The 23,425-nt window shown below is 35.8% G+C and overlaps 1 protein-coding gene across 1 annotated transcript in view; it reads left to right on the top strand.

The window, feature by feature from the left end:
• TMTC2 (transmembrane O-mannosyltransferase targeting cadherins 2) overlaps nucleotides 1-23,425 on the top strand; it is a 255,769-nt gene that overhangs the window by 161,238 nt on the left and 71,106 nt on the right. Inside the window, exons 4-7 of the mRNA XM_065639501.1 lie at nucleotides 8,290-8,404; nucleotides 19,961-20,046; nucleotides 20,741-20,925; nucleotides 22,600-22,678. Of these exons, the coding sequence (XP_065495573.1) occupies nucleotides 8,290-8,404; nucleotides 19,961-20,046; nucleotides 20,741-20,925; nucleotides 22,600-22,678 (465 nt within the window). The remainder of the gene's footprint in view (nucleotides 1-8,289; nucleotides 8,405-19,960; nucleotides 20,047-20,740; nucleotides 20,926-22,599; nucleotides 22,679-23,425) is intronic.

Here is a 23,425-nt window from a genome sequence, read left to right as displayed (position 1 = left end):
ACCACTCTGCTTTATCGAGTGGTGCCCTTGAAAAGAAAAAGCCATAAGCTGCTGATGAATCTAACCTTTTGACAAGGAGGAAAAGCTGTTGTTCTTTGTAGCTATGGTTATAACCTTTCGAATGTGAATGATGTAACTAGTTCTGTGCTCTTTCTTCATGCATTACCCAGGAAAAGTAATTTGGAATATTTGAATATTGGAAACTTGTGTACCACTGTTGCAAAACTCAGCCTTTATTTATATTTTTTTTCAGTAGGTTGAATTTTCCATTTACAAACGTTGGTCAATGTTTCAACTTATTTCTCATGAAGTAGACTAACTCACAAGTCCTCAAAAGACTCAAAGGAATATCAGATTTTACAGCTATTTATTTATTTTTACTTAACCAAAGAGAAGCTTTTTCTGCTCCCAAATGCGTTTTAGGAAGGATGACCCTCTAACAGAAGTTAAGAATATAGATCAAAATATAAAATGCATACACAAATACCAATATTCCCACAATGTTTAAACTGTAAGCAGCTTAGGTTTTTTGGCCCTCATTGTGTGAGAAGAGAGATGTAAGAACGCTTCCTCTTCTTCCTTTACTTCATTGTTCCAGAAGATATCATGCATTTATGTTCCATTAGTGTCTGGCTGCATTGTTATAGTAGACGCTGTGCACACCCATAGTGAGATACAATCCTTGGCAGAAAACTTTCGGTTAATGGATGAGTAACAAATGTCAAGAACATGAATAGAAAGGCATCAGGAAGTGACACCTCCTGAACAACAGACCGGCAACAAAGCTGGGAGCAGAATATACCTCTTTTAATTCCCAGTTTAGCACTTGTAATTTCAGCAGGAGGAAGCTGAGTCTTATGACAGGAATGGATCTGTTTTAAAGGTATAAACTTGAACATAAGAATTTTTTTTTTCCTATGCAAGCCACATACAACACTAAGTTTATTTTTACTGCGGCATCCTCTGCTGTCAGCATTGTTTCATGAAATTCTCTAAGTTTTGAATAGTCTGTAACCTTAGCAGTGGTCCAGTGCTCTATGTAGGGCCATATATGACTTTAGCTGTTAATGTGCAGCTTCAGATAGCTGGTAAAATGAACAATTTGGTTCACAAAATATCTGATCTAGAAATGTACAGCCTAAGTCCAAAGGATGAATAGAAAAACATACTTAGTGAAAGTTCCAAGAATATTCGATATTCTGTTTGCTCCTCTTTACCGTGGAGCTGAGAGTTTCCCAACGTGCTGCTGTACTTGACTCTGCCCGCGTTGTGCTGATACAGCCACAGGGTGAGGTGGCAATGTGAACGCTTGTAATGCATGACTTTCATACTGATAGCTGTAAAGTAGCAATATATAGTGCTAAATGAAAAAGCGTTAAGAACAGATGGTAATGAGAAAAAAAAAAAAAAAAGTACCCTAAACTGAAAACCTGGATTGTCACGCTCCAGGAATAAAGTCCACATAAAAGTTAATAGCAAAAGAGAAGAGGTCGTTTCTTTTTGGCTTTGGTTTTATTTTATACTCCAAAGTTTCAGAAGTTAATTTAGTGTTCATCAAACTTTTATGGTGGCAGCCCCATGTAAACTGACACCCTTTTATACACATACTGTGGTCAAGGGCAAAGACATCTTCCCCACGTTATTGTTATCATTTTATCAGAATATTATTCTGATACTATTCCTGAAAAGTAGTAAAAACTCCTAGTTTTCTGTAAAGTTATTTTAGTTCTTTGAGATTTGACTCCATTACACCTGTAACAACTTAAGTAACTAAATTCAGGAAAAACAAACAAAAAAACCCAACTAAACAAAAAACCTTACTGAAAATAAGTGATGCTGTGATATAAATTCTTCAAAAACATCACAACATTTCAAAGTGGGAAGTGTATTTAGTACCATTTCCTCCTTGCAGTGTTTTACATTTTGTCATATTTTTTAACCTGTTTCCCTCTGATTTTCTTATTCAACAAGTTTGTAATGAAAGAAGAAAAAACTTTGCACCAACTGCAATGCAAATTTCAAATATGGATGCTGTGACAAAGCGGAGATTATTTATTGTGCCGTACCGAATAATTGATTTCTATAAAATGTGGATATCTTTTAATTGTCTTGTAAGCCTTGGGAGGGAAGAGGAGCAAATGGAAAATCCTTTTGGACACTATTGTAAACAGAAGAAAGTATTTAAGAAAAGTAAAATTAGAATTCTCACCCTTCAGTTATCATCCAAATGAATGTTTTACCAACGATAATGGCTATGAATTTCAACGGGTTTTGAGACAGATGCTTCTATTGAATCTTCACGGCATCTTTTGGGCCCACATGCTTAATCGTATTTAATGAGTCTTGAAATCTAATGTCTGCAAAGTAAATGGGAGCAGAACTTACTTTTTCATGAAGTTCAGAGCACTGATGGTTTAGGTGTAAAATCATAGGGAATATGGAGGAACTGCACTGTTTGTCAACCTGGTGAGGGTTTTGATACCAATCAACATTACTTTCACAACGTAAAATCACTTACAGAATGTTGATAACTGTGTTGATAATCACCATAGGTGTCTTCCCATTCCATTTCTGGCAGGGGTACAATTATATCTCCCTCCTCTTTTACTTTCATTTGGAAGGAGAGGAAATAAAAAATAGTCTTCAAAAGCCTGTGAGATAAAAGCCTCTTTTATTCAACAAACAAAATGACCTTTAGGAATTAGACTCAAAAATACTTTCTCTTATCTTTTCACGTAGTTTGGAATTGTGGAATATTTTTCAAAATTTGCACATCTTTGCTTCTTAAGGGGTTACAGTTACAGTGAGTTGGTTGTTATTTCTTGGTCATACTTGCTCCTCTCTCTTGTCCTTTACCAGATGTGGCAGGTAGGCTTTCTTTCCAAAAGGGAAGACAGAGATAAGTACTGCTGAGAATTAACAAAAAAGACAAATGCTGTTTCTCTACAGAAGCTGAACATTAAATAACTTTTTTTTTTTTACTTTGAAGTAGGACAGATTTTTTTTTTTTTTTTAAGACTCATCCTGCCCCCCTCTGTAATGGGATCATGGAAATATTTACATTGCTAAAGCAATTGTTACAGCTCTGAAATGGGTTATTGGTTCAAACATCAGATCTGCTGTGCTAGTGTTTTTTTAAAATCAAGGATTCAGTTTCTGAACTCCCACTGTATCGAGTTTCTTGTGTTAGTGTCCCTTATCTTAATTGTCGCCCAGGAGCATCTTTTTCGTGGTTGTTACATGGGAGCATAAATACAATCATGATAATAGAGAACAACAGACCTCTTGCAGAACTTCCAAAACACAGATGTCATGGTAATAAAAAAAAATTGAAAGCTTTTTTTTTTTTTTCCTGGGCCAGCATCTCTTCATCCCTAAACTCTGGTTATGAAAAAATAGAGATGATAATTGATGTGCATTCACTTCTTTTTCACAGATGAGTCAGGAGAAATGCAGAAGGATTCTAAAGAGAGGAAATTCAACCTGGAACTGCTGTTATTTATTTCACAAGCTAAAGAATAGTAAATAATGCACAAATATCTGTAAAGCTCTGTAGAAATTTTCTTGGCTCGATGTGCAATTTTCCATGAACTAAAGTTGCTGGTTTGGAATCACTGACAAGTTGATTACAAATGACTTAGCTGTTCCCTAAATACTTGAGTCTTTGTTCAACTAGTTTGTTTCATTCAAGCAATGATCTACTTCACATTTTTTAATGCATTCGTCCATTTGTGTTTTACCTTTTGTTTTGTGAATCAGTCTGATAGTTTAAGGTCAGAAGAGTATTACAAAACTTCAGTAATTTGTTGATGTGAATTATCAATGTTGTTTATCAGGTTTTTTTTACCTTTGTGTCCTACATTTTATTTTCTCAGTCTTCAAGTATGTTTACTTCTTGTAGGGTTTACAAAAGGCAGTGTTTCCCCTCTGGCATAACATAGAAAGACAGCATTTTCCTTTTGTTTGCTATATTATTGTATTGTATTGTATTTCAGTGATTTAATAAGATATTTCAGTTATATTTTTTTCTCTCCATGATTTGGCAGAGGTGTTTTGATGACAAATATGTTAATAGTTTGTGAGTTTCCAAATAGATTTTATTATTATCTCATTTTTCATGGCTTATATAGTGGTAACGGTTAGGAAGAAGAATCCTCCTGTAATACTTTGGGTTATCAATGTTAATGATTTGTGATTTTTTTTTTCAAAACAAACTATTGCATCAAGTAATCAACATACATTCTTTTACACCACCTGAGTGCTTTTCTCTTAAACTTTGTTGCTTATTTCCTTTTCGCTGAATATCATAGCATGATCCTTGATTCAGTAGAAAGGAAAAGCTTTATTTAAATGAAGATATTTGCACACATTTCTCGTTTGTTTTCATAATTCAATTGCAAGCTGAAAGTTCAACTGTTCTTTGGTAGGATGTGCTTCTTAAATCCAGGCAGACTGGGTTGGACAACCTTGTTCCTGCTTCACTGTGGTTTGCCTTGCTGTCTTCCAGACTGAAGGTGCTTAGAGAGGGCTCAATATGCCAACCTAGTATTTTTTAGGCTTGTTAAATCGTAAACCGCACTTTCTATGAGATAATTAAGAAATTAATCATGTCAAATTTGAAGCTGAAATTTGTCATATTCATTTTGAAAGCAATTAAATGCTTGAGAAATTGACCTACTCTCGCTGCCAGGTAGCATGAGTGTCATCTTTAAAGTTTAATAAAAATCTAGTTTGATATGACCAAAAGTATAACACTCGATCAGTTGTTTATTTTCCTACTTAGTCCTATGTAAGTTTTCCTACTATTTATTTAAAAGCAACAGCAAGAAAACCCCTTTAAAAAGTTCCATTTTCCTGCAAAGAAAAATATAAGAATTCTCAAGCATTAGGAGATTTTTCAGTTTATAATTGGCTTAAGATACAAGATGCTGAAATCAATTTATTTTTTAATATGCCCATTTGTATTGAGTATGATCTATGGAGAGATAGGCAATTAAGTAAAGTCTGAATGGATTGACTGTTTTGAAGATGTGCCAGATATGTCAGTGTTAGTTTTGTTCCCATGCTACGATTTAGTATTATTTCTGAAAGACCTGGTACTATTTTGGTCTTGTTGTTGGTGCACATGGAATTAAGCAGCAGGCAAAAAAGTAAATATTATGAAGCTGCTTCATTCAAAGCTTGCTTTTTCTTTTTTGCTGAATAGGTTCCCAACAAAGGAAAAATTGAATTTGTAATTAAAGATTAAATCATGGTATACATATACTTTAGCATCTTCTGAATGTTAATTATTACCTTCTGCAGTTTCATTTATTACAGATTTTACATGAAAAATATCTAAGTGCAATAAAATTGCATTCTAAATTCCAGAATTAGTGACTTAGTTTCTTTTTGGTTTTAGAATATTGATTTTTAATTTCTCACCACATACAGATGGAACATAGTCGAGTGCTGAAATTTATTTGAAGTCATACAGTATTTTTTTAATAGGGATGTGGCTTCATGGCCAAGTATAACTTTGTTTCTATTTCTGAATGTGTGCGTAGTTAAACCAATTTTGTCACAGTTTTGCAGGAGAAATTTGTCTTGAGATATGAATTGAGAAATTGGATGCCAGAGATGTAGTTAATCGAAATTCTTTGTTTTTCCTAAGGTTAGTTGCACTACTTAAGACAAAAAAAAATGAGTGAAGTTCCTTGAGTAGCTGACAAAACTTCTTTTCTGTGCAGACTGTCCTCTTTTTCTGTCCCTCATATACCAACAACCAGGAGGATGTGGTTGCTGCAGATAACAGCTGTTCATAACTTCTAGGGCTATGAATATGATCTTTGCAGATAAGCATTTATTCTATGAAACGTTCCATGTAGCTTCATCTCCAGCCAGAACGACATCATTTTTCTAACTAATTTATATTTAAATATATGTGAAGATTTATACTGAACTTTTATAGTCTGGGGAAGTGAAAAGACCTTGGTTTTCATGTTTCTTTTAGTGAGAAATTGTGAGATTATTATGCTTTATGTTTGCTACTTTCTGCTACTATCACTTCTTATAGTATATCACATTAAGTAAAATTAATCATTCACAGTTTTACAAGTTTAGACAAAAGTCTAAATGGAATACATTTCAACTGAAATAATTCAGATTGAATGTTGATTGATATGAAAAACTTGACACAGATTATTTGGCAGAATGTAAAATATTGCCGTAAAACTTGTATTAGTTCAGATAAACAATAGAGCATACAGCATGAAACAAAGTCTAGAGGAGACACTACCACATTAAACAGTGTTAATGGGGATCTTCCAGTCTAACAGACAAAAAGATGAACTGAATCATTCTTCTATGCATCCTTTTATTTACTGAGCTTCAAAGTAGTTGGTTGCAAGTACCTATAGAGCAGGAAATTGTCATTAGTCCAACTGGTCATTTGATGTAATGCTCCTTTGTGGGAAATCCGAGTGAAAACCAAAGTAGCTCCAGAGTATATGGAACATATAATCACAGGAAATTGGATGGTCATGTACTGCAGATGCAACACCAGAGTATGTTTTCAGAAATTAGTTTAAAAAAAAAAAATAATCTGTGTTTTTCTTACAAGTGTCAATGCTTACAAGCTGACTAGTCACCTTACTTGCTGCCTCCAAAGTGTTTTCTATATGTAAAAAAGAATAGTAGCAGTAATGGTGAAATAAATTCAGAAATCTGCATATATGCTAGTGAAGAGTGTAAAACTTGAGTGAATCTGACAATATTTTTAGCAGTTATATTTCACTAAACTAGAGAATGATGGAAACATTTTTGTGACTTTTGTCAATTTAGTGATAAATATTTATCATCTTATGAAATACTAGGCCAAAATGAAGTGACTCACAGAAGTGATAGCTTCTTTTCTCATGGAAGTATTGTATTTGTATGGGTTTTTTTCTTTGTGTTTACAAAATATGTTGTGCACAGTTGGGTGACATTATTTCTGTGAATCCTGAAAAGGATTCCAGCAGTTTTTTCCCAGCAATGATTAGTTTATTCTGCTCATAGGAAAATGCTGTGTTTCCTGCTGTTCCCATCCCTGTGGCAGGATGCTTCTGCAGCAAACCGCAGCAGCTTGAAAAGTAATGCACTTTCTAACAAAAAAACATGTATCTGAAATAATTATTAACCTATTTACCAGTGTTATGTTAAACCTACACTGAAAGTTTGCATTACTCAGGAGTGATAGAAATTCCTGCAAAAAAAGGGTTTGAGTAACTGAAGAGTTTAACTGCTGCTTGAGTTAATGTTTATGGTTAGTGCATCTGGAGGGAAGAATAGTTTGCTATGTATTGTGTGTTTGGTAGAAAGGACATGCATCATCTTTCCATTATTCTTGCTCATAAAAAAAATACTTGTGAAAGTAGAACTATGTTATGAAACAACTTTGATGTATTTATAAACATAATGTGCTTTTTTCATTGTATGCACATCGACTATAATTATAATGCCAGTTAAATTAGCTTTCTAAATTGTGAATAACATGGGCTGTATTTTCTATAAAATGTTAGTTCAAGTTTCTTTTGTAAGTACAGTTTGTGTGCCACTCAACAAAATTGCAAAGGGAACACATGTGGACCCTTAATTTTTTTTTTTTCCTCAAGTCCTTTATAGATGGGATATAAAAGCACTTTTTATAACATAATAATTGTATGGAAAGAAACCACATGTTTTCCAAGTAGAGAAAATGTGTTTTAGTGATCTGTGTAGTATGTTTATATCCATATTGCACACTTTTAATCCTGGTTACTCACCTAACTGTTCTTTCAATTCCTGCATCATTTGTCAGTTTTCATACTTCAGTGAGAGCTGTGTCTGCTCTGGAAAAGTTTCTTGCTTTTTAGAGTAGATACCCCAGTTCCACATTTCTCTTTGGGGATTTTTATTTAGAGATGATATAAAATAAAACTGTCCTTTTACTATAGCAGTTTCTAAAGCAGAGAGACATATTTTGTTTTTGAAGATCCTTTTCCCACCTAAAAGCTGTATGTATGCAGAATGTATGCAAATCACCTCTGTGAAATGTGAGCCTCACAGTAAGATGCAGAGATCCAGGGAGGAAAAAAAAACCAAAACCCAAAACCACAACAACAACAAAAACCCAAACCAAACCAACAAGCAAAACCCAAAAAAACCCAACAACTCCCCTTCCATGAAAATAATTTCTTGGTGGGTTTGTCTCGCTGAGGAACTTCCTGATATTGTCGTGTGTAATTGGATTGTGGCTCTTTCTGAATACTCTTTTTCTCCTCTTCACAGCATGGGGTAACCTTGGAAATGTTCTCAAGAGCCAGAGCAAGATTTCCGAAGCTGAAAGCGCCTATAGAAATGCCTTGTACTACCGCAGCAACATGGCTGATATGCTTTATAATTTGTAAGTATGCGTGGCTTTCCTGGGGTTGGATCATCTGTGAAACCTGTTGTGAATGAAGCTGTTGATATACTTGCTGGAAATGGAAATGATGTTAGCTGTTGCTTTGTAATAGTCATGTAATTAATCGTGCTCCTTAAACTGTGGGGTGGACAGGACCTTTACTTGGTCAACATTATCGTATATTCATGTATTGGGTATAGAGAAGGTAAACTTACACATCTGTTCTGTTTGCTTTAAGAGAAGAAAAACATCCCCACACTGAACAAAGTACAGATAGATGAGCTGGCAACAGTAGCACTCCATCTGTTTCTGACTCAGCTGAAAAATAGAGGTGTTCTTTAGGCTTCTTTTTTAAGTCTGAATAACACTTGGAGGGCAGAGTGGGTGTAAGCACTTCCTAGTGTAAGCCAATATCCCTTGGTTAGCCCCAGAGGTCTGAAAAGTTAAAATACCAAAATACTTTTCTCCTGGGACTGCCTTCAGAGCAGCGTAGGGTCCAGGAAATTTAATTACTAGAATCCTGTTGGAGGCAGGAAAGAGAATAAATACCGTGAGCATCAAAATAATTATACAGCGGGGAAAAACATTAACGTACCAGGTCATGAACGCAGACTGTGCTAAGGCCAGATCATGCCGTGTGGCCCTGCGAGTAGGGGACAGATGCTCTGGGTGTCCCGGCCGGGCGGCTCGTGCTCCCTGCTCAGCCCTGCCCGTCGTGCCTCTTTACATAAACAAACAAATAATGTTCTGCCTATGAGTCCAGTTTAAAATGGTTATTTATAATATCTGAAAATTAAGTTTACCATAACAGACTTTTTCTTCTTTTTTTCCTCATTTAACAAGGAATAAGATGGCCATTTCATTAATTTGCCTTACAGGTAAACATACTGCAAAACCAAAATAATTTAATGGTAGAGTTTCTGTTCCAAAATCAAATTCATATCTCAAAATATGTTTATTTTTAACAAGCATAAAATTACACACATATATGTATGCCCATAATATTTTGTCTCTGTTAGGCAATGGAGAGTGTGAAAAGCATGTTTTTAACAAGAAACTCCTTCTGCTCACATTTAAAAAATAACTTCTGAACCCAGTGGAAGATTGTAGAGGAAAAAAAATCACAAGATTGATACTCCTACATTTCTCATGCACCATTCATTTTAGGGATGAAAATGACATCTTGAATGCAATAGACTCCTTTCCTTTTTTTTCTTAACTTTTTTTTTTTAAAGTTTTTAAGCTTCACAAAGCCATTAGTTATTCAACAGAAACTGAAAAATGTTGCATCTTTTTTTTTTTTTTTTTTTTTTTTCTTTTGTAGTCTTTCCCTACTGGGTATTTCCATATCCAGCATGAAAACTAAGTGGTGAATGGAGTGGGCTTTGGTATTATGGGACCACATATGAATCAATTATTTTAAGCATAAACTCTGAAGAGCTCCCTTGGAAGTTAAGCCCATCCTCAGCATACCATTCCATGGGAGCCTTTTACAGAAAATACTGTAATGGAAAAATGCATCTTGTATGTGCTTACCAGAGCCCGGTTAGTTTTGCTCTTTCTGTTTTTTAGTATGTGCCTTTTAAATTGAGACAGTCATTTAGTAAATCTTTAGGAAAAAAAGAACCCTTACAGGCATTTCTAATTACTGTATTTGGCCATAATATATCCTAAGTATATTGTAGTCTCGCTTGCTCTTTATTATATTTTTTCTTAGCACTTATGCCTCAGCGTTGGATACAAATTAATTGGCATATGCAGCCCAGTGTTCATACACAGCAGTAACAAAACAAAGTGTTATATGATAGAGGAACAAATGATTAAGGATTACCTCACAATTTTTAATGGGTAACAACCAAAGAGAGAAACTACGTAAACAGAAGCATTCGATGATCTCTCTTTCCTTCTTTTTCAAGAAACTAAAATGTGAGGTTGGTTTAGCAGTTGGTTATTAATGCATTAAAATCTAGAGATTTTAACAGATTAGATGAATGGCTGATTTAAGTGGTACATTTTTGTTTGCTGACTGTTACTCCTTATGGCTCTGATTTTCAGCTGCTTTTGCCATTTAGGACAATCGAAATAGCATTAATTTAGATTACATAATTACATAATCTACATCATAAGGTTTGTCTGATTCTGAACATGTCATTTCCCATAATGTTCAAATGTGACAATTCTGTACCCTTAAATTCCTAAACTTTTAGATACCAGCAGAATTTTTTAAATTATTATTTTTATTTGTTTAAACAAGAAGAGAGGGGAAAAAAAGAAAAACAGAAAGAAACAAACAAAAAACCTCGTAACAAAAAAACCCCCACAAAACAAACAAACAAAAACAAAACCAAAAAAACCCCAGAAAAACAGAAAACCAAAACCAACCAAACAAGCAAAAGCCCAAAAGCTCTTGCTAACATTAATACTAGATTTTTTGTTCATCAGTCCTTCAGATATGGCTTAAAATGACTTTGTTCTCTTGACGTTTTCTCAGATCCAAATAACTGTAAGTGAAACTTATTCATAGTTTATACCTCAGGATAACTTGTGACCCAGCCAGTCTTGAGTATAGGATCTGTGGCCTGGAATTTAGGAAACTTGAGCTCAGGCTAAGGACTCAAATTCTTATTTGGAAGCTCGTTTTCTGAAACTCTCATGAAAAACTCAGAGGGTAAATTCCTGGCAACTTTGAAAACATTTTAGATTTTCATATTAATTTCGGTGCAGTAAAGATTTTGGTTGTTGTTTTATACTATAGATGGAGAATGTATTACAATATGCCTTTAATAAGGTAGTTCGTACTTCAAAAAATAACATATAAAGCGGCTTCCTATAAAAAACTTCTCTGATATCTGGAGACTGCACTGCAGGTAATTTTTGCAAATAAATCTCAAAGTCAACTTCTCAAAGCTATGTAACACTGATTTCAGCTAGATTTCATAGGGCAGTAAATCAGCATAAACTGAGATATTTTTTGATGCCTTTTTTTTTTAACAAACAGAGAAATACCTGTATTTTAATACTGTGAACTACCAAGGACAGAGCTGTAGAAAAATGGCAGTTTTTCCAAATGAGGCAATGTTTAACGGATTAAAACCAAACTATTCTTAGGTTTTTTTTGGCTTTTCAGTCTTTGTTGCCTCATGATTGTTAGCTAAAGCTCATGGGGTTTTCTTTGTATTGTTTGAAATTGCTTCTAATTAGTGCCTAAAGTAAAATTGCTTATCAGTCAAAAGACAGTTTTGCATACATTATTTCACTTGTATTTAGGACTAGCCGTGCTTAGAGTATTCTTTTGTCATCCGTATCAGTAATCTATATTACCTTGAGTTTCTCAGTCAATTTTAGAGAATGTTCTCATTCTCACATATATATTGAATATTCCTTTAAAACAGTACTAGTTACTTTAAATGTTGTAATTTTAGAGTATACAGTGCTCTATAAAGGATAAATTTCTGCCAAACAACCACTCCCTTGCTTCTCTACCGAAATATCTCATTTTGCTTTTAGTGATATAGGACTGTCTGTACAAGTTTCTTACTGAAATATTTTTTTTAATAAGTTCAAAGTATGAATTTCTATAAACTTTGGTAAACTTAGACTATTATCTCAATAAATGTGGATTTTTTTATATTTCTGTTAGGTAAAGTCTTCAATAGCAGGTGAAATTTTAGTTTTGTAAAGTCTGCGATTGCAGAAGTGTTTTGTATGCAAAGTTTAACTCCACATCCTTGGGTAGAAAATCAATATGAGCAAAGTTCTTCCTTGTCTATTGTTGTTAGCCTATATAACATCTGAAATTGTGTTACTTCTGCTTCTGGCTTTTAAGGGTGCTGGCATAAAAATCTCCTTTGCTGAGCAATTATCAGAGATGAAAAGTACTAACAGCAGCCTAACCTACTAACCCATGTTGAACTGTATTTGAACCTGCCCCAGACAAAGTTGCTGCACCACTTCACGTAGTAGGAAATAAGTCAAGGTTATGGTTTCCCTTCCTTGATAGCCCACAAGTTTCATGTTGCAGGTTGTTGAGTTAAAAAGCAAAGAGGATGTGACGTCTTCTGAATACTTGAGTTGTTTTTTTTTTTCTCAGCTGTGAATGCAAATTGTTACAAACATGTTCAGAATTAGTCTCTGCTTTGCCAGCTAGTTCTTCCTCTGTCAAAGACAGTGGCTGAAATTTGTGTCTTACTGTAACCAAAGCTGTCTTGATAAAATCTTGCTGTAATCTTGTAATCTTGAGGTAGCACCCAAAGATCACATTGGGGATCGGTGGTGTCCTGCAGTGCAGAACTCTGCTCTGCGTCTCTTTGTAGGGCCTGTATGAAGCAGGTATTTTTGTTAGTAATATTGAGAACTGAGTGCATTCAGTGACCTCACTATTGAATTACACGCCTCAATAGAAGGCAACAAAACTGGGGAAGGGTCTAGAGAACAAATCTTATGCGAAGTGGCTGAGGGAACTGGGGCTGTTTAGCCTGGAGAAGAGGAGGCTGAGGGGAGACCTTATTGCTGTCTACAACTACCTGAAAGGAGGTTGTAGCATGGAGGGTGTTGGTCTCTTGTCCCAAGTGACAAGTGATAGGACAAGAGGACATGGCCTCAAGTTGCGCCAGGGGAGGTCCAGGTTGGATATTAGGAAAAAATTCTTCACGGAAAGGGTTGTCAGGCATTGGAACAGGCTGCCAGGGGAAGTGGTGGAGTCACCATTCCTGTTGGTGTTTAAAAGAGGTATAGATGAGGTTCTTAGGGACATGGTTTAGTGCTAGAGTTAGGTTAGTGGCTGGACTCAATGATCTTGAGGGTCTCTTCCAACCAAAATGATTCTACGATTCTATGAATGCTGAATTGGTAGTCATCCCAACTGAACTGCCTCAGTAACAGAGAAAAGGGCTATATTTACAAACCAATTTTTCTTGTGTTTGGAAAGCTCTTCCCTAGAACTGAGAGAACATGACAGGATTTTGACTGCACTATATGAAAGACTAGAGATTGTTTTGGGGGCGATTATTTTGGTTTGATTTTTTTTTTTAGTAATAGGATTATGGATGACTGTACTTAGTGAGTTCTGCAAAGGGAATGGTCATTCTATCCTAATGCCTACTGGGTATATTTAGGTTCTTATCGATTAAAAAGTAGGATTTAAGTTCCATTTACATATTGCTAACAGGATGTTATTGGAAAACATTGAACGTTCCCTGTTTGTACTGTTCCTTAATGATTGGCTTTCTTGTTAATTAAACCTAGTTGTAGATTCTTACAAAAGGTTAGCACTCGTGTGATTGAGTAGTTGAATGTCTTCATTACTTAAAAAAAAAAAAAAAAGCCTTAATTACAGACCAGAATTAATGGTTTCACGTACAGAGCTGCTGTAGCATCCATACCTGTCTTTCTTCCCACTAGTTTTGCAAACAGCAGTGAAAGAGTTGTCTTAGGCAAAGCACGTCCTTTATTGTGGCTGGAGACAGATCTGTGTGGGGAAAAAAGAGGCTTCTGTTTCTTTCTTTGTTTTCCAGTGTAGCATCTGTGTAAATATAGTTCTTTGTAGATAATCCCACCTGAAATCAATGGGATAAATGTAGCTTCAGGCATGGATGAAGTGCAGTCGTAATATAATAGCTAACAGGCCCCGTATTAGCTGTTGTCAACCAGTAAACAAATTTGATTAAACTATTTCAATATTGTGCCTGGCCTGAAAATTTCATAAATATTTCACCAACATACATGTTTACCTTGATGACAGTTATGGTTCTGTGTATTGTACTTAGTCAATTTATGCCAGCTTTAGTCACTGAGGAGTTTGCTTCATAAGTAGACCAGCTGGCTTTAATAGAACTACACCAGGAAGAGATTAATATGTAACTTGAGAAAAACAGTAGACTGTTTACTGACTGTTTGTATTTTGTGACTGCTTTTCAGTCCTTGAGAAGAGCTTTATGCCATTAGTATTCAATGACTTTAGGTGAAAAGCAAAAGGAAAATAGTAAGATTTTTCAAGTTGTTGGTCAAGCAAGATAGCTGAAAGCAGCTTAAAGAATTCAGGATGGTTGCAGAGAACTCATTTGGGGGAAATGTTTTCCTGCACATTTTTTTTTCCTTCCTATTAGACAAAAAGACACTTCCTAAGTCACTGGGTGAAGTCTGCTACTCTTGCAAGCAGTCAGTACATATCCTGCATTTTATAAATGATTCACACTCCACTGTAAAATTAGCTAGAAGCAATACACGCAAAGAAATTCCTGTTGTAATGTTGTTCCAGAATCTTGCTACTGTGATAGTTAGAACTTGTTTCCTAATTAATCCTAAATTAATTGATGGTCAGTTTATAACCATTTACTTTTGTCCTATGATTTAAGTAGCTTTTTCTTTTCTGAGTAATGTCATCCTCATGTGTTTCTAGAGTGAAACTTTATTCTTCCCCAGAATTTGTGTTACTAGGCTAAAGAAGCCATTGACTTCCCTTCCACCTCCCCCGCTACCCTGCCACCTCCATCTGATAGACTTTACACTTTCCCAGTTATTGCAGTAAACTTCACTTGAATGGAAGCTGCACATTTCAAATAACATTTTAATTTAGCTGCCTTATATCTGGGAGGTGGACTGGAGAGAGAAAAAAATGTGGAACTGCAAACTTTAGGCATCTGGTCCTGTGTTTTGTTTTTTTGGGGGGATCATTTTGGGCTTAGCTTTTTTACTTCTTTAGCTTGGTATTCTTAGCAACTGTAGAAGGTTTATTAAAAAAATGCCAAGTTTATCACCTGAGCTTACTCTTCTGTATCAAGCATCCTTATTTCAAGGACATGCTTTCCTTTGTTCGTCCTTGCGTAAGGAAGAAGGAAGGCTTTGTGTCTCTGTAACTACAAAAGAGAGGTACGTACTCAACGCGTGCCAATTGCTTTGTTCTGCTCTGCCACTGGCTTACGTTCAGTGCTTTGCACTGTATTGCTGCTTTTGTATTCTTTCTGTCCGCTCCTTCTCCTCTCTGCCAGCAGTCTCCAAAGAGCAGTTATCATTTTGAAGTGTAACCAAAGGGGAAAAGCATGTCAAGAACAGATCCACTCCTGGCTATAGGAGGAACTTCCTTATGCAGTGGCAATGGGAGATGAAAATTCACATGGAGTAGAACTGTATATTTGTTAAGCTTTAGAAATGCACCCCAAACTTTTTAAAGATATCTTCAATGTAATAAAGCATAGCAATAAGCATGACGAACTTTGAACTGTTTGATTGTGCAATTAGGTAAAATTACTAGTCAAACTGAAAAGTTTTGGCTAAACATCTAGTCATTTTTAATCACAGAAAAGATGGAAATATACATGTGCCAAATCTTGCAGTTTTTTACCGACTCACCATTAGTCTGTAATTACTGCTTTCCAGGTCAGTGGAAGGAAACTAATTTTGTCTAAAAGGTTTGAGAGCCAGTAGACAAGGAACCACCGACTCCATCTGCCAGCGATGATTCCTGACTTCAACTCCAGTAGTCAGCTGGAGGGCAGTGGGGGAAGGAAGGAAGGAAGGAAGGAAAGAAGGAAGGAAGGAAAGAAAGAAGGAAGGAAGGAAGGAATTGGGACTGTCAAAATGGGGCTGAACAAACAGATGCTAAGAAATTAAAGGAGGTCATGGACTTTCATTGTTACAGCCTGTGGGTCACACTTTATCTGCCTCTGTCGACGCTCCTCTATTCTTTAGCTAGTCAGCTAATTTATTGCAGTCGTAGCTTACTATAGTTACTATGAAGCTATTAGTTTGCAGCTTGTGACAGCACAACTTCTTTCGGTAAACCATGGCCAGTTTGCTTGAAGGACATTTTGAAATTGTCTAGTTGAATTGGAATAAAAAAGTTTTATTTCAGATTTTGCCCTTAATGTATCTTTATAAAGACACTTCAATTTTATTTTTAGTGATTTTAGGCTAATTTTGAGTATATTTGATGAAAATTCTCTAGCTGAAAGATAGTAAATGCTAAAGCATGTGATAATAAGATGTAGGAGACATATCAAACTTTCCTCTCCTGACTTTGACCTCCATTCTGAAGTGAAAGAGACTCCAAATTCAACTCCTATGAAAAAGAAAGCATTTCTGTGGCAAAGTAACCCATACTTCACCTATTTCTGAAAGAGAAGGAAAGAATATATAGTGAAACTTTCAGCTGAAGCTTGTTGAAGAGTTTTTAATGTAACTTAACAGACTGCAAAGGTAATTGAGTTCAACCTCTCGGGTTCTTTGGAAATAACGCTGAGTGCTGAACAGACCCTTTTGGTAGAATTTGCTCTAATGACCTCTTTGCAACCGTGTACTGAAGGACACGATCCCTTCAGATGTTACTCACTTGAGCCCATCTCTTTGCTTTGCATTTGTCTTGACAATGGTGAACGATCTTCAGAGGCAGTGTCACGGAATGGATTCATAACACTGTTTCAGTTAAGCAGCAACTTGACATTTATTGAGGTAGATCAAAAGTTTAATATACAATTTCTAATAACTCTTAATCAACAGGTAATTAATAAAGTGATTTAATACAATTCAGTGAAATGTGTTATAATCAATACAGCAACTTAACTAAAGATTAGATGATGGCAGGGTCATGCTATACTTACAAAAGAGAGAAATCAAATTATAGACACATAAGCACACATGTAAACATGGGAGTAAAACGTAAACATACAAGGTTATAAATCGTACATGTAGTAATGTGCTTGAATCCATGGATATGTGAATATATGTGTATTACATGTGTAGGTAAACCTATTGCTAAAATTTCCCTCTCGATTTAGTGAATGCAGCATTCTCAACAAGCAGTTCATTGAGGCTGAAGACATCTGTCTTCACCAGCAGAGTGTGCAGAGTTAGGCCTTCGGATCCTCGCAGAATTGTCAGCGACCATGGTTGAGTTTTCACAAAATCAGCTCTTTCAGGTGTCCCCACCAGAGGGAGGTTCTGGTCATATCCTGCCGCGATCCAGGAGAGCAAAAACAGTCTCATTTTAGGATCGCTATTCACAAGGTCACGAGATCATTGGCTTTAGTCACTTTCAGAGGCAGCTCTGGGACTTGCTGCTTAAAATTCTTCTAATATTCATTGTAAATTCAGGAATTCTTTGCCAGTTTAATGCAATGTTCATCCTCTTAACTTTTTATCTATTAATCCCCTCACAGGTGAACATCCAAACCAGTTATCTCTCAGAAGCACACCTCACTAAGTGTTAATTTTATTCAACTAAATTATGATTTTTAAATTTTCCTTTAAGCCTTTTCCTGACTTTGTTTAATCTGAAACTAGAACTAGAGACTCGTAAATCTAGTAATTTTTGTACTGTCGAAAGCCACAGGGAAAACCAGTGATCAATTAGGATGAATTTCACAAGGAGAAGAGGAGACAGTTTCATGCCTTTTCAAGATTTTTCAGATTATATCCTTTTTTTTTTCTTCTACCCAACCTCATAACAAACAGAAATAAAACACTAATTATTTGCTGGAATTCAGCACTCAATCTTGCATCTGAGCAGCTTGATTTTACACATATATATATGTGTAAATACAATATTTATGTGTTTGAGAGAGAGAATGTCTGTAAAATGAACAACTTTGAAAAGAAAAAAAGGTCTTCTAGAAGAGGAGTAGAAAAAGCCCAAAACACCAGGACATCAAGTAATTCATCATGAGTGCCAGTGCTATAGCATGTAGTGAACACAGAAGATTAATTTGGTAATAATTACAAATCAAAGTTAGTTTAATCCAAAAAGCACAGATGTCATACACTTACCAAAGTAATTTATTTTTTTCAAGTTGACTAATTACTATACTACTTCTCTTAAGATGTGAAATTATTTATTCCAGAACTAAAATAATAATGGAATTTCTTTGATAAATTTGTTCCAAAGTTGTGTGTAAGAATATTTGGAGTTTGTTTTGTTTTGTTTTAAAATGAGAATCAGCTTTAAATGTCAGACTATGCAACTCTATTTATTTATTTAATTCTACTACTATCAACAGAAAAGTGTATCAAAATAATAATGATTTTCTTTGGAGTAATTACTTTCTATAAAAAATTTTAGAGTATACAAAATTCAGATTCTAGAAAATTTAGAAAATGTTATGACTATTCTGATGATCATAACTCTTGCCACTTGCAAGACACTTGACAGTAATTAAAAACCTTGGTGCCATGCCAAAAAGTATTCTGAATGTTATTCCCTCATTGCTCACATTACTGCAAGTAACAACTAGCTGTAAGTTCTGTAAATATTAAAAGTCATTTACTACCTAATCCAAAGTTAACTGAGAGACAGTTTTGAAAGTGAGGCCACATAGTCCTGATAGATAGTATAGAAAAAAAAAAAAAGGATATATTCCTCCATTCTGTTAAATCCTAACCCAATGATAGGAAGCAAACAACATAGGTGGTGGTTACATCTTTAGCTAGCTGCTCTACATTTTTCTTCCCCAAAGGTCTACTTGTTTTGTTCGAAAAGTTTTCCCGAGATTTTTGGAGGCAAAAAAGATCTTCTCTGATTAGAGACTGGAGATGGAAAAATCCAACCTCTTCGCAGTTTGAATAACTATCTGCAGATAAAGCATAGGGGAAGAAGAGAAAATTGCTGTAGGTTAGGGAAGCTACAAATAGATATGATAACCCTCCCACCTAGAAGAAATGGCTACATTTATTTTTTTCATGGATGCTTTGAGGTGTATGGAGAGGGACATCTGCCTCTGGATAGTGAGGTCTGAGTCTGCACTCTGAAATGAATAATTTTTAAGGATTTTTAAATATTGGTGATTTTAATACATTTGCATATGCCTTTTTCCAGTCTCTTAAAACTTTGGAAATACTGTAAAGCTTTGAGCATTCATTTAAGCATACAATTGTCAACCGTGTCCAGACCACTCATTTCTCATAAATTTGTGGCTGACTGGTGTCATTTGCAATTCACAAGGATGCTTGTCTTAAAAGCTTTAATTAAAGCTCATGGATTATGAAACTGAGAACTGGAACTATTCGGTATCTTTTATGATACCTCTTCAGTTATGAATTTGTTCCGAGCAGAAAGAAGACAGGGAAAAAATGAACTGGTGTAGGTGCTTAGCCATAGAGTGAATAATCTAGTGAAATTGTTTAATTGTTTAAGGTAATACATGTGAAATGTTAAAGAGTTAACTTTACTATGCATTTGTAAACATCTGCTTATTTCACGTCAAGAAAACAGGCTAAACATGAATGACTTAGTTACAAATAGCTCTGCCGTACTCCATCCACTTCAAAAATTCTGAGAGTCTACCCCTTTCTCAAATGAGTAAATGAATGTCCTGGTTTCCAAGGGAGCCAAAACTGTTGCATTTAACATCTGTTAAAGCCATATGGATGCACCTGATGTCTATGAATTAATCCTGACTTCAGACAAAATAATTTTCTCACTGAACTGTTAGTAGTATGCAGAGTTGTTATATCTCTGAAATATCAGTCAGCGTGATTTTCTTTGTTATCTTAGTTTGTTTTCAACATGTATTTTGAAGTTATTCTTTGCACTAACCTCCCTCTCTCTCTTTTTTTTTGCTTATGCAGAGGATTACTACTTCAGGAAAATAGCAGATTTTCAGAGGCATTGCATTACTATAAGCTGGCAATTGGTAGCAGACCCACACTAGCTTGTAAGTATTTCAACTATACAAGCTTGCATAATGTTAACTATTTCTTTTTAAGGCAATCTTCCTATTCTTAAATAACACTTTCTTTTTTTTCATAAGTTTTTCTTTTGGAAAGCAAAAGGTGAAATTGTGCACTTTTCAGTTGAAAGCAAGTATTTATTAGCTAATAACTACACTGAATGTGGTGCAGGGAGGAAGGAGATAATGAGTTAACACTGGGCAGCACTGCTAGAACCTAAAACACTTCTGAACTGGGGTGGTGAGCCTTAGATGCTACTGCCCAATTTTCAGCCTCCTGTTTTCTGTTTGTTAGAACCAGTCCCTGATTTTTATGGTATGTGGTGTGAGTAATACAAAGTCCTTTCATTTTTTCTTTCTTGCCTGAGGGAAATGGGAAATAATCCATAGGATGTTGCCAGTGATTGGTTCCAAAATTAAGTGGGTGGCTTTTTTTTAAAATTGCTTACTTTTTTGTAGCTTAGATATTAAATCTTATATATGTATACACATACATGTATATATGTATAAACATATGCATATATTTTTGTAGCATTTCAAACAATGATGCTATATGCTATATACAGTCCTAGAATAATAAGAGGAACAAAGTGGAGCAGATGTTACTTTGAAATAAAACAAAGATTAGATAAAACATAATGGAACCTCATTCAAAGATAACTTTTTTCCGTCTTCACAGCTGCCTATTTAAATACTGGCATCATCCTGATGAACCAAGGGAAGACAGAGGAAGCCAGGAGGACTTTCCTGAAGTGTTCAGAGATCCCTGATGAAAATTTGAAAGATCCTCATGCTCATAAAAGCTCTGTTACTAGCTGTCTTTATAACTTAGGGAAACTTTTTCATGAACAAGGACACTATGAGGTAAGACTCTAGATTTGTCTACAATCTCATGATAAAACCTTCATACATAAATATTACGTATTTCTTCCATCCAGACTTTTAAACTATGTGACAGGCACAAATTTCTTGAATTTCACCAAATCAAGATTAGCATTCCCTACAGAGAATATTTATTCTCAACAGCAGTAAGTGTGGTGATGTTGATTAGGAGTGTGATGTTCTGGTATCAGAGTCCACATTAGCAATGGTGACATCTGATATGTGTTAATTATTCTTTTTAGCTTTGTCCCCATGGCTGGTATGCAAAGGATATAGCCTGATTACAGACCAGCCAACCTAAAGCATACTGGCTTTTTAATTAAAAATAGAGTAAATCCATCTTTAGTTGAAAAAATGCAATTAGGTTTGCTTTTCAGTCTCCCAGTTGGAACAATTCAAAACTTCAGTGATTAAAAACATCCCATTACGTGCTATTTTCTAACTTGACCTAAGTGCTAAAGTGGGTTGGATATTTTTAATTTAACTGTACACTGCACCCAACCTGTCCCATCTCATTTACTTGTCCTCTCCATTTTCCCTGCTGAAGTTATTAAAACTGGACATTTACTCAAGTATTGACCTTTAGCAGTATTTGAAAGAAAGTCATTCTCTCTTTGCATTGTCAGGCATACTTCAGAACAGGAGTTACGCATGGTTTTGGTCCATATAACTCTTCCAGACCATGACAGTTACCTCAGCTGTTTAAGATTAGGCATGCACAAGCTCTACACATTCTCTGACATCTGTCTCCCGAATCCAGCTCTGCCAGAAGACAGTTACTAAGTGGTTAAAACACAGATACAAACACCTAATACCTCCATAAAGTTAAGAGAACAGCAGCATGTTGTCTGCATGGCCGATGGAATGTAGAGTTGGAGTGCAATGCCTGGGAGGTGCAAGGGATTTTAAGAATATAAACCATCAGATTTCTACCTGGTGGTCATTGCAGTCTGACCCAGCCTTGATTTGATCATACACTTAGATTTTTTTCTAGCGTATTTCAGCCTTCACAAGCTGTGACTATTCGATGGGGTGATGTAGAAAGTGATGTAGAGCTAACAAACTGAACAGCAATCATCCTAAGTGCTAAACAAATTATAAATGTGTGATCAAGTAATGCAAGGCACAGCACATTTGTGAAGGGAATCCAATTTTGGCATTCTTGACACTATAGTCCATCTCATTCTTTCTGTGGAGCAGCCTTCAGTTGTGAGGGCTATATTTTGTTATTACTTGGCAGTAGACGATGTCTTTATTGTTAAGACATTTACTGTAGCTTAGTCATCAGAATGTCCTTTGTCTGCAGTTTGATATTACTCCATATTCTCTGACAGCCTATAGGATTTTACATATGTTTAAACCACTCAATGACTCATAAGGTTATAAAAATTGTCCCTTTTACTTCCACCTGGAAAAAGAGTTGCCATATTGTAACTAATTTGTTGTCTTGTCAATAAGCTTCACTGAATTTGGCAAAACTTTTGTAAATGAGAAATATGAACATTCTGTGATACTTATTATGCCGATGTGTTTTCTTTCTCTCTGCACCTTTCATTTGGGGAAGGAGAATAGTTTGGTTTTACTTTTTATGTGAAAGACTGCTTTTGAAATTGGTGCTTTATTAATGATTTGTTGCACTTGTGTGTTTCTATTCAGGATGCCCTTACGGTTTACAAAGAAGCAATACAGAAAATGCCAAGACAGTTTGCACCACAGAGCTTATACAACATGATGGGTAAGTGCATTGTTAGTGCTTCAGAAAGATACTTGAAGAGCCAGGCAGGGTGAAACAAAAGAGCTTAGCCAGGCAACTGGTGCTCAGATGAATTGGCTGATAAAACCAGAAGTAATTGGCTTCAGTAGATACAAGCCAAACCAGGTTCAGAGCTTAAATGCCAGCAACTGAAGTACTGGATAAGGCACAATAAATTATTAAACTGTTACATACTGGATATCTCCAAGAGTGTCCGTGTAGCAGTTCTATGTCATCTGCCTGGACTTGAGCAAAACATTTGACACTGTCCCACATTACATCCTTGTCTCTAAATTGGAGAGACACGGATTCAACGGATGGACCACTCAGTGAATGAGGAATTGGCTGGATGGTCACACTCAAAGGGTTGCGATCAATGGCTCGATGTCCAAGTGGAGATCAGTGATGAGTGGTGTTCCTCAGGGGTCAGTATTAGGACTGGCGCTGTGTAACATCTTTGTGGGAGACATGGACAGTGGGATTGAGTGCATGCTCAGCAACTTCGCTGATGACACCAAGCTGCATGCTGTGGTCAACATGCTGGAAGGAAGGGATGCCATCCAGAGGGACCTAGACAGGCTTGAGAGGTAGGCCCACCTCGTGAAGTTCAACAAGGCCAAGTGCAAGGTCCTGTGCATGGGTCAGAGCAATCCCAAGCACAACACAGGCTGGGCAGAGAACGGATTGAGAGCAGCCCTGAGGAGAAGGATTTGGAACTGTTAGTTGATG

The sequence above is a fragment of the Caloenas nicobarica genome, chromosome 1 (genome assembly GCF_036013445.1).
Source record: "Caloenas nicobarica isolate bCalNic1 chromosome 1, bCalNic1.hap1, whole genome shotgun sequence".
NCBI lineage: Eukaryota > Metazoa > Chordata > Aves > Columbiformes > Columbidae > Caloenas > Caloenas nicobarica.
This window is presented reverse-complemented; position numbering and strand designations above follow the sequence as displayed.